Here is a 12586-nt window from a genome sequence, read left to right as displayed (position 1 = left end):
TCTGTGTGTGTCCATCTGGCTCTCCATGTCCATCCATCTGTCTGTCTCTCTTTCCATCTGTCTGTCTCTCTATCCATCTGGCGCTCTCTGTCCATCTGTCTGTCTGCTTGCATGTCCATCTGCTTGTGTGTGTGTGTGGTCTTCATAGGTGTTCGCTAACCGCACTCGCCCCGGCTGTCTCTGAAGGCTACACTGGGAATCTTTGTATTTGTGCGAGCATGTCTGTCCGTTCCACCAAATGACACATTATTAAGAAATACTCCCGCCTCGGTGACACGGGCAATAATAAATACGGCAACTTAATCTGTTGCACGTGCACACAGCTGTCTGTCAATCCACTGCTGGATGAGACCCCCCCCCACATCTAGCATGATGGGTTGCACGACAGCGCGAGAGATCCGAGTGGATGCTCGGTCATCTCAAGGATCGGATTCGGGAAGATAATATTCAATAGTATGTAATAACATTCAGCTAAATTGGTCAATGTGTAAAAAACAAACGCGCGTTTATTTAATTTTTACCGTGAAAAAGTGGAAGCTGTTTACACACACAGATGTGTTTGTCAACATAGATGTGTTTGTCTACACACACAGATGTGTTTGTCAACACACACAGATGCGTTTGTCAACACACACAGATGCGTTTGTCTACACACACAGATGCGTTTGTCTACACACACAGATGTGTTTGTCAACACACACAGATGTGTTTGTCTACACACACAGATGTGTGTGTCAACACACACAGATGTGTTTGTCTACACACAGATGTGTTTGTCACAATTCGCTCATGACGCCCGCCCACGCGGTTCCACTCTCTGCCAATCCTCGGTTAAACCCAAATCTCTCTGGGCCTTAATTGACGCTGCTACCAATTCTCACGATGTTGTTTATCTAAGGACAGCTTAAATTACCCCCCCCCCCCGCGTGTGTCGGGGGGGGGGCGTTACCTCCTACCCCCCCCCCCCCCCCCCAGATCAAACGTCTCTTCTGATCAAAGCCCAAATCATCACAGCATCCTAAATCAGTCGCAGGCGCAGAGAGCTCCCCACGTACTCACAGCTCATATATGTCCACACCTACAAACTGTTGGGGCAAGGGCTGCGGCTACACTTGCCCCACTCCCCCAACCCCCGTTATAGGAATGTGGAATTTCCACCACTGGCTCGATAGGGGCTGTAAACGGGGAGGGTGAGCGCCCACTGCCTCATCTGGCGAGATGTGATTTGGTGTGCCCCGAGGTGTTATCCTCCTCACCCGGTATGCAGGAGGTTGTGGGTTTTATCCCGACCCTTTCACCTGTATACAGTGTTTAGAGTTTGCATGACTCTCTAGCTCTCTCTCGCCACGTGGTCACGTGGATTTTTATTCGACTCGTCCGGTTGTTACCCCTCCACATTTGTAATCGACATCACGCCTTCAGAATATTTGGCCGCTATCAATTTCCACGCGATAAGCCACTTCATTGAGCTGCCATTTGTGGCCAGGTCGCATCTGAAAAAGATTTATGTAGCTCAGTGGGGCCTTACCTGGTAAAATAAAAAAAAATAGTTTACAACACCTTCGATTAGCACGGCTGGCAGTGTACGGTGTGAAAGAAGTTCTACATACATATTTTTATTGTTTCATGAAGACCGTGGCTAGGAATTGAACTCAGGTCGGGGTTCTGCAGGGCACGGGCCATTGTATCGCCACTCTCTACGCACACCTGCCCATACACACACATCCATTGAAAGCAAAGACAAAGATTCCCCGTATAGCCTTAACATTCTTTCGGGGCAAGTGCTGTTAGCGAGCACCTTTGAAGGCCGGTACGGCACACGAGGGGGTGGGTGGCCAGCACCACGCCCGACCACCTTTGTTTCCCGAGTGGCGATGTTTACTACACATCGCACCGGGTAGTCATTTGAGGCCGAGTCGACCTAGAAGAGGTCAAGGAACGGGTCGGATAATCGTCACTGGGGTTTGTGGCCGTGAGCGGGAATCGAACTCGGGTCGCCGGGTTTGTGGCATAGCAGGCGCTAAACCACCACACTACCACAAATTGTACAAACGCACACGCACGCACACACACGCACGCACACACACACGCGCACACGCACGCACACACACGCACGCACACACGCACGCAAACCCAATGGCGCACTCTCACTCGCGTAGAGTCACACCGGCTGGTGGCAGCCTCCCTCTCGCCTGTAGTCATCATGAGCCTGTTTCCGTGGCAATGCTGTTTCTGTGGCAACCCCCACCCCCTTTCTTTCTCTATGTACCCCTTGCCCATGTACACCCACCACCACTATCCCCACTACCCCCACCACCATTCCCACCACCACTACCCCATCAACGTTACGCCCATCGCTGCCCCCATCGCTACCCCCACAACCTACGACACCACCACCACCACTATCCCCACCACCACCGTTATGTCCATCACTACCCCCCACCACCACTTCCACCATCACCACTGCCACTGTTATCCCCATCGCTACTACCCCCACCACCACTCCCACCATCACCACCGTTACCGCAACCACCACCATTACCTCCACCACCATTACCACCATCACCCTCCGCAAACCACCTACCCCCATCACAACCCCCACCACTGCTGCCACCACCACGATCACCCCCACCACCGCTACCCCCCACCGCCATTGCCAGTCGCGGGGGGTGATGGTTGGCAAATTTAACCGGAGCTGACAGAATTCGCTGCCCAAAGCAGCAGTGCGAGAATAAGGCCGCACACACCGCAAGCGCGTGGTCATCATCATCATCGGCATAAGGGCCATCGTCATCACCATTGGCAAAAGCGGAGTCATCGACAGCATCGTCATCATCATCGTCATAAGCCAGAGTGTCATCGTCATGAGAATGGCATCATCATGGTTGTCAATATTGCGTCCTCATTCATTTTACAGGTGTTTTGGGTTAGATCGTGTGAGTATATTAATGTGTCGTTAAGCCCGCCGCCACCCGACACAGCCAATTGGTAAGGTTTGTTACGTAAATAGAACATGCCAATTCCTTACCAGTACAGCACACCGGTCTGTTGGAGAGCACATTTATATATTTACGCGATCTAACCAAAAAACACCTGCATTTTGGATGATATTGGCCACGAAAGCCTACGTGTTAAACTGGATCCTAATTGTTATCGTCATTGTCGATGTAAACATCATCATCATCATCATTAACAGCATCTCCAACAGCATAATAATCATGAAAATAATTGCTTTCGTCACAATTAGAATCATCATTGTATGTATTTACATTTGAATAATCGTCATCACCTTCATCAAAACAGCTTTCTCATCATTGTCACACGATAGGTGTAAACATCATCATGGTCTTTAGCAAAGTCATGAATAGAAGAAGTTTAATTACATCATCATTAGCATATTTTTATATAGGCATAAGTATCAACAACATCGTCGCTGTCGCCAACATGAGATTCATTATCATCATTGCATTAGCATGGTTGCGGAAGCAGCAACACCATTGATTATTTATCATGTATGCTAATTGTATGGTAATGATGCACTTATGCTGATGTCGATAACAAACCCAGATAGAAAAACACTTCAGAAATTCCAGGAACTGGAAGGTAATCGCTTGGCAAAAATATAAATAGAATCGAAGACTCCTCATTGTGACACTTGGTTACATGGCTGGGGCGCCGGGAGATAGATCGTGCATTTGAAGGCTCTTCTGAAATACTTTTGAATCGGAATCAATTTCAATCAGAAGTACAAATATCGTCCCTCTGAAGTGGGCCCTGTATAACCGGGGCGAGGAAATAATCCACATGGTCAATGTTTCACGATTAGTTTCTCGGCATTATCATCGGCCATGATCAATCCACTGCTGGTTGAAGGCCTCCCCCACTAAGCCGTCGCTACTTCTCATGATGGTGGGATGGAGCAAATCCATCTCGACCCCCTGCAATCGAGTGCTGCAAATTGTAAAAAGTTATGCTCCTTTAATACCTGCTTTTGTGAGCCACTGTAATCCGCACCTTTAATGTAAATAGTACAATAATAATTTGTAAAAATAATGATAATACCAATTATTTACCCACGAGCATCGCACCGAGTCTCAAGACACTGCTTCAGGAGGCTCCTGCTGTATTGGGATGTTTTGCCAATTCTATCATCGGTGCTCGGTACTTTGCCACGCGCCATCTGCCGACCGACTCAACTGCTGGGTGGACGGAGGCGGTCGGGCTTCTATAAATTCCCACCCATTGCTACAAACGCCGCGCCGGCAGACCGAACCGAGCCTGGATTGCAAGTCCAGCGTGTGCCGCCTGTTACTTCACCCCACCGCACGCGAACCCCCACCGATCGACTGACACCTCCGTGGCTCGCCCGTCTGTACAGCTGGACGGACAGAGGGCGGGGAGATTGAAAATGAACGTGGCCATTCTTTGTTTCAACTGCCGTGCCTGGAGATCGAACAAGGCGACCTGCTAGGTCTCGGCCGGTCTCTATGGCTTCACTGTTCCTGGCAACAAAAATGATTTGGTGACAAATGAATGAATCCCTCGCTGCTCGTTTCTCCGTCTCTTTTTCCACTCCTCCCCGCTCCCGTGCATCCGCTCCCTCCCCCTCCCCCCGCCGCCCCCCCCGTCTCTGTGGCACTCACGCAATGACCCCAGTTGGACAACGCAGATGAGCAAGCAGCACAGATCCGCAGGGAGTTGGATGGGCGACTGCAGATGGCCGAGCAGATGGTGAAGGTGAGAGGATAAGAGGGAGCGGGGGGTGGTGTGGAGCCTTTGGGGGCCAGGGGCAAGGCTGGGAGCAGCTGGCAAGGGCATTCAGTAAGGGCTCTCCATGGGCTCCTGTAAACATTAAAGAGGATACCCCGGGCAGTAGAATCAAACACACGCGTGTGTGAATTATAATCACCGACCGCCCTCGTGTATTATGAACGGCTGTGCACTCTCCCCGCTTCGTCTAAGACGCGGTGCGCATCTGTTTATTGATTTATCGAGGGCGCAGTTATTTATTCATTTCGTCGAGTTATTTTCATAAGGGGTTGGGCCGATGCTCGTACACCTGCCGTGCGAGACCCGGGTTGGTTCTCAGAGGATTGAGATTCCCCGGGACAGTTGTTGTGTGTGTATGTGGATATGTATTGTTGTGTGTGTACGGATGTGTATGGATGTGTGTGTGTGGGGAGGGATAGTGCAGCGGTCAGCGCGCTGTGCTATGAATCTGGTGACCCGAGTTAGATTCCTGCTCTTGGCCAATACCAGTGATGAGTATCTGAATCAGTCCTGCCCCCCCCCTAGGTTCACTCAGCCTTAAATTATTACTTTGTGCGGTGTATAAACACATCACTACTGGGGAGGTGAAGGCAGCTGGGCGTGGTGCTGGCCAACCACCCCCTCATGTGCCATGCCGGACTTCATCGGTGCTACTCACTAATATTGTTGTTGATAGTGCCCTGTTGATAGAATTGCATCTCACATCTCATTTCAAACATTTGAAAGGACACCCCCAGTGGCATCTATCTCCTGTCCAGCACAAGGTGACTCAGCAGCTGGCCTGCAAGTGGGCATTAATTTGCCAGTATGGGGGGGGGGGGCGATCATTAATATGTTTAATCCAAATTAAGTAGTTTGCGGATCATTTTCTAATTTGGCAAATTTGAACCCTGACGCCGGGCACACAATGGCCTTCTCGTTTTGAACGATGCCACTTTGAAGTAGTAATAACTAGGGCGGCCTGCCGGCTTCGAACCACGAACATCTGCAACGAGCAGGGGAATACTAAAGTAACTAAACTAAATGAAACTATTTTTTTTTTCAGGTAAGGCTCGCTGAGCGATCTGGCCACAAATGATAGCTCAACGAAGTGGTTTATAAGGTGGAAATGTATAGCAGGTAAATACTCTCGACGCATGCTTTTTACATGTGGAGGGAAAAACTGGAGGACTTGGAGAAAAATCCACATGGCCACGGGAAGAGAGACATGCCAACTCTAAATATACAGCCGGCGTCAGGGTCGGGATAGAACCCATGACCTCCTCCATACTAGGCGAGGGAGATAACACCTCGCCCCAATTCCAGCTGGGCCGCATCACCGCCCCGTCTTATCCATGTGCGTGCATGCGTGCGCAGGAGCGCCGGTTCCCGCGGCTGGTGCAGCGCGAGATGGAGGCCATGTACGTGGAGGAGCTGCGCGCGGCCGTCAACCAGCTGATGGCGAACCTGGAGAGCCAGCCAGTGGCGCGCGGCGGGCCTGACCCCAAGATGCAGAAGATGAAACGCTCGCAGAACTCGGCCTTCCTGGAGCTGGGCGGCGACGAGGCTGAGAACACGCTGTCCAAGTCCGACGTTGTCCTCACCTTTAACCTCGAGGTCAGAGGTCATATGCGCTCACTGTTGGCACGTGCTGGCGTCTTGATGACGGTTTAATGACAATTTCTTCATTAACCGGGAGAGCCGTGCGGAGTCTGAAGACTCTCGATCAGAAGGGTGCTATTTGGCCAACACCAGGTGACGTATGTTTATTTTAGCTATGGGGAGGAAATGTTTGAATTGCCTGGAGAACAGGGGGAGAACATACACAATCCACGCAGAAAGGTGCCAGTGTTACCACTGCACCAGCCTACTGCACGAACCGTCATCAGTGTTACCAACTTCGTCACTTGTTGTCGCGAGATCCCGAGTGAACAATTTATCTCTCAAAGCGACAGGCGACAAATCCAGTGGCTTTCCGGGACGAGGGCTTTACGCAGATTCTGTGAGCGGATTCTGGGTGTGTGTGAAGGAGCCTGTGTGAGTTCATCACGTGCCATATGGGGTATTGTATATCACGCCGCAACATTTTTTGGCAACTTGAGATGGTCCCATTTCGATTTAAAGCTTTCGTGACTGCAAGGATTCATCTTCTTTGGTTCTTTCGGTAAAGTCACGTAGAATGAGAATAAAATAATAAATTGATAAAATAAAATAACACAATAAAATTCCCACGACGTTTCGGCCACAACACAAGCGGCCTTCATCAAGTGAAGGGACGAGACTGTCTAGGTGAGAGACTCGATTAGTTTAGCCTTCTTATCCCGGAGTCTGTTGAATGATCTTAAGGTTGTGTGGAATCCCTCCCCGTAGAGGCGGTTAAGTTTCGATTTAAAGCTTTCGTGACTGCAAGGATTCATCTTCTTTGGTTCTTTCGGTAAAGTCACGTAGAATGAGAATAAAATAATAAATTGATAAAATAAAATAACACAATAAAATTCTCACGTCGTAAGAATTTTATTGTGTTCTCACGTCATGAGAATTTTATTGTGTTATTTTATTTTACGTCGTGAGAATTTTATTGAGTTATTTTATTTTATCAATTTATTATTTTATTCTCATTCTACTTGACTTTACCGAAAGAACCAAAGAAGTTGAGATGGTCCATCAAGCAGGAATGTTGAGCTTCTTTTCTGGCGGCTTGACGCTCTCAGGAGTCCCCAACAACTGAGATCGGGAAACATTTTTGAGAAAATGTGAACTATTATCTTCGTTCACTAATCGGAATGTATTATTGGAAGGACATTTTTTTCCCTGCCTGTCGGTCTTTGCAAAGTTGGCAACTCCTGCAAAAAGAACGGAATTGGACAGCCAGTATGTGATGCACCTTAGTGGCTTAGCTCTCGGGTGTGCAGGCGGTGTAACTGCACCGGTGCCGCATGGGGCGGAAGGGGCCCAGTGGAGGCAGTGGGGGCATTGCAATCCTTGCACCAGGCCTCGTGCCAGCCACGCTAAACCACCGCTGCCCATGGTTTCGCCGTGGGGTGATTGGAGATGAGATAATCTGTCGGATAATCTGGGACGGCGTAATTGATAAGTGGGTTGGGCAGACTGCGGCATGCGTGGGAGCAGCCAGGGAAGGTGATCTCGGTAAATACGAGACCCGGCTAATCGCAGCATGCGTAAAATCGGGGGTCCACATAATTTGGAATTTGTATTTACGTCATGAGGGTTTGGAAGCAGCGGGAATTAGACCTGCAGCTTGGGAGGGAGGAGCCGGATCGAGTCCAGTGAGGAAGTGCGACGTGGTGCATGGAGTTGTGCGGTGGTCGAACAATCGAGTGTGCAGGCGTTGCAACAACTCGCTGTCCTCCCACGGGCCGGAGGAGCCCAGGTGCCGGGCTACGAGGAGGAGACGGGGGTGGCAGAGGGCACCACGGTGGCTAGGATATTTTAACTACCTCGCCTGGTATACAGAAGGTCGTGGGTTCCATCCCGACCCTTACGTCTGCTGTATATTTGCAGTTTGTGTGTCTCAACATCTCACCGCCGTGATGATGGTGATGATGAGAAACTACCTCGCCTGGTATATAGGAAGGAGGTCGTGGGTTCGATCCCGAACCAGACGCCTGTATATTTGTGTTTTGCATGTCTCTCTCCCCTTGGTTGTGTGGATTTTTCTCCAGGTCCTCCAGTTTATCCCTCCACATTTAGACATGCGCTTTGACTATTTAGATGCTATAAATGTCCACGTGATAAGCCACTCGTTGAGCTGTCATTTGTAGACAGGTCATGTCTGAAAAAGAGCTATATAGCTCAGTGGGCTTCACTGTATGAAATAAAAAATAGTTTAGTTTGAATAGCTATTGTTTAATAAAGAGGTGGGTTGGAGAGGAGGGGAATGTGCATTTAATACATTATTTGTCGATCACGCTACACCACTGTCGTAGACTCGGATAGTGATCCACACTCCGATAGAAATCCAAAGCCTTACATAGGCCAAGTTGCGATTTCCAGGTTTCTGAAGTGTGGCGAGTTTATGGCCCATAACATGGTCACCATTGACATGCATAGAGATCCATAGATTACACAGACGCCCACGGATTTGCATACAGGACCATAGATCCATTGTTGTAGCTCTCTAGGTTGCAGGTGCTGGAATTGAACCGGTGCCCAGCGCAGGCATTGGGCTACGAAGAGACGGGGGAATTTGACAGGGGCAGGGGGGTCGGGGCTGGGGGTGGGTGGCATAGCAACCATACTGCACCACTCGCGTTCGTCTGAAGTGTTGTGTTGTGCAATGTGGTTTGGAATCTTGCATTGTGTGTATTATAATTTCTTGTCATTTCGTGGTTGTGAAGTGTTTTCACGTTTGTGACCTTCTGTTTTGTTCCTTGTTGCCAAGTGGTGTGACGTGTGTGGGTGTGTTGTAGCATGCTGTGTAGTTGCGCGGTCTGGTTTGACAGAGTGTGTGTGTGTGTTGTGGCAGCCGCTAGTGCGGTGTGTAGTAGCATTTTGTGCTGTCGCTTGGGCACTTTTACTCTCCTCTGCGGTTGTGCAGCCATGTGTTTTTTGTGGTTCTGCGATTCTGGGATTGTGCTGGGTTTTTTTCAGTAACATGGTCTTGCAGTTGTGTGGTTTTGCAGTTATTGTTCTTTTTTTACATGCATTTGTGCAGATATTTGGTTGTGTCAATGTTCAGTTGTGTGACCGTGCGATCGCTTGGTGGCATGGATGCGTGGCTTTGCGCAGTTATTTGGTTGCCGGGTTCGTGCGGATGCTTGGTCGCGTGGATCTATAGCCGTTTGGCTGTTCGTCGTTGTGCGGCTGTAGATTGTCATCCATGAGGTGGCCGGGCTGAAGGCGCTGGCTCCGAACCGTATTGTCTACTGCACCATGGAGGTGGAGGGCGGCGCCAAACTTCAGACCGACCAGGCCGAAGCGTCCAAGCCACGGTGCGCAATCACCGAAGCAGAGACGCGCCGACACGAGGCTGAGACGCTCCGACACGAGGCTGAGACGCTCCGACACGAAGCTGAGACGCTCCGACACGAAGCTGAGACGCTCCGACACGAGGCTGAGACGCTCCGACACGAGGCTGAGACGCTCCGACACGAGGCTGAGACGCTCCGACACGAGGCTGAGACGCTCCGACACGAGGCTGAGACGCTCCGACACGAGGCTGAGACGCTCCGACACGAGGCTCAGACGCTCCGTCTGTGGCCATTGGCGCCACCCGTGTGTGCGTTCGCTTAGCAGCACTCGCCCCGAAACAGCCTGTGAGGTTAATATAGAATTAAAGCTTTCGTGACTGCGTAAATTACTCATCGGTGTTTTCGGTAAAATCACGTATATAGAAATACAATCAAATTATATTAAAATAAATCACGACGTTTCGACCGCAACACAAGCGATCATCATCAGGTGTAAAAAACAAATAGCGAAGGAGCACATAGGGTGACATCAACGCAACACATAGAGAGCACGCAGTTTAATGCTCTCTATGTGTTGCGTTGATGTCACCCTATGTGCTCCCTCGCTATTTGTTTTTTTACACCTGATGATGATCGCTTGTGTTGCGGTCGAAACGTCGTGATTTATTTTAATATAATTTGATTGTATTTCTACATACGTGACTTTACCGAAAAAAACAATGAGTAGCCTGTGAGGTGTAGGCTATTCGGGGGACGAGGGGGGGGATGGGGGGTTTCGTTGTCTCTATCTTTGTACTTGTGCTGCTGGGGCAGTGTGAGGGTCAGGGTGAGGATGAGGGACTGCGTGACGTGTGTGGGTGACATGGGACAGAAGCATTGACTACAAACTCCTGTAATCCAGCGCTGTGGAGGCAGCGAGGGTTAGGAGACAGCACGAATGTTGCACAACGAAACTTTTATTTTATTTTACCACGTGCAAGGCCCACTGAGCATGCGTAGCTCTTTTTCAGACGCCACCTGGCCACAAACGAAGTGGCTCATCACAAAAGTCAAATACTCTGAACGTTCTTCCCATGGGCGTCGAGGTGCCATACCCTGGCTTGCCAGGAGGAGGCAGTACAGCAAGTGGATTTCCATCTATCCGGGGATCAAGTGTTGCATCGCCCCTGCCCGGCACATGTCGGTTTCCTCCGGGTGCTCTGGTGTTCTGCCACACGTATGAACACTCATTGATGGGCTAAAAGCATCTTAATATGTAGCGAACTGCAGAGCTTGAGCAGTTGCTGGCACCAGCTCATGGCCCAGCTCGCCTTCCAGCTTCGCCGGCAGTTTCCCGCGCGCCGTCGTCGTAGCGAAACGCACGACAAGCGCGTTTTCACATTTTATTTCATTTTATTTCATTTTCGCTCTCCCCGTCGCATTGTCCCCCCACCCCATTCCCTGTCCTTCCTCGCCACAGCTGGGGCACTCAGGGGGACTTCACGACAACGCACCCGCTGCCCGTTGTCAAGGTGAAGCTCTTCACCGAGAGCACCAAGGTGCTGGCGCTCGAGGACAAGGAGCTCGGCAAGGTATCGGTCTCGAAACGACGCTCGCCACTCCACCCTCGCAACACCGAGCTCGTCGATAACCAACAGACGGTGCCGTAAGCAAGCGCCTGACACGGCGCAAGAGGCGGCAGGTGGGCGGGTGGCCAGCATCATGCCCGGCCGCCTTTATACACCAAATACACCAGGTACTTATTCAAGGCTGAGTCGACCTAGTTGAGGCCCATAACCGGTTCAAATATTCGGCACTTTGGTCATGAGTGGGAATCGAACTCGGGCCGCCGGGTTCGTAGCGCAGAGCGCTAACCACTGCGCTACTGCTTCACACCACAGCTTGCCACACAGCTCACCGCTTGCCACACATCACACACACACACGATGCTCCACAGGCTACACTCTCCACACCGTACGCCACGTGGTGAGTTTGGGGAGCGTAGTTGTACATGGTGAGCCGTCTGGTGCGTGGTGGTGAGTTTGGTGAGCTCTGTGATCCCATCTGCTCACAGGTCCTGCTCACCCCGACGCCTACCAGCCCCAAGTCAGCTGACTGGCACAAGATGGCCGTCCCCAAAAACAGCCCTGACCAGGACATCAAGATCAGGCTTGCGGCCCGTATGGACAAGCCTCAGAACATGAAGCATTGTGGGTAAGTCCCGTGATAAATCACCCCCTAATACTGCTACACAGGTAGGTAACCTGTCACCTTGCTTATCGCAAAGCACAATGGGTAAATAATTGTCGACTCCCAACGTGGTCTTCTTCTTCTTCCTCGAATCGTGCCACTCGTGTGGGGTCTGCTGCCATCTTGGTCCTCTTCCTGCCCTGGGGCATCATCTCCACATCCACTCCACAGTCCTTCACATTCTGCTTCATCACTTGGAACCGCACCTATGACCAATCCTGCCTGCCAGTCTTCGCCCTGCTGTTTCCACGTTCATGACCTCTGCTGCCAATGTGGTTCCCCTCTTTTGTTACACTGGGGTCAACTTTCTCTAGTTACCACTCCTGCATCCTGCATGGTGGGGGGGGGGGGGGAGATTGGACAAGAGAATATACGCAAGTGAGAGGCAATATACGCAAGTGAGAGGCAATATTCACTGGTTACAAAGAATCAACGGACTTGGAAAGAACACAAGGTGGGATGATGGCCTAAGATCGAGTCCAATGAAGAAGAGGCAACCAAAGGAGTGAAACACGTCAGATTAGGGCGGTGGAGCAGTGAAATCGGCGGGCGATGTTCTTTTTCGTATGGCCAATGTTGCTGTAGACCAACAACTATAATTTTTACATTGAGGTGGTTGAGTCAGATGACCGTCAGGAGCTAATGATTATGAGCTCGATGGATTGTTACATCCATCG

The 12586-nt window shown here is 50.5% G+C and overlaps 1 protein-coding gene across 1 annotated transcript in view; it reads left to right on the top strand.

Annotated features, from left to right (window-relative positions):
• The window catches only part of LOC116949305 (calcium-dependent secretion activator 1-like), a 120806-nt gene that overhangs the window by 46588 nt on the left and 61632 nt on the right, over positions 1 to 12586 (top strand). Inside the window, exons 4-8 of the mRNA XM_076072105.1 lie at positions 4657 to 4737; positions 6127 to 6366; positions 9580 to 9701; positions 11140 to 11251; positions 11734 to 11873. Coding sequence (XP_075928220.1) covers positions 4657 to 4737; positions 6127 to 6366; positions 9580 to 9701; positions 11140 to 11251; positions 11734 to 11873 — 695 coding nt within the window. The remainder of the gene's footprint in view (positions 1 to 4656; positions 4738 to 6126; positions 6367 to 9579; positions 9702 to 11139; positions 11252 to 11733; positions 11874 to 12586) is intronic.

Source organism: Petromyzon marinus, chromosome 36 (assembly GCF_048934315.1).
Source record: "Petromyzon marinus isolate PM22_M1 ecotype Great Lakes invasive population chromosome 36, UKy_Petmar_22M1.pri1.0, whole genome shotgun sequence".
NCBI classification, from domain to species: Eukaryota; Metazoa; Chordata; class Hyperoartia; order Petromyzontiformes; family Petromyzontidae; genus Petromyzon; species Petromyzon marinus.
Note: the sequence above shows the minus strand (reverse complement) of the source record. Positions and strands in the feature narration are given on the sequence as shown.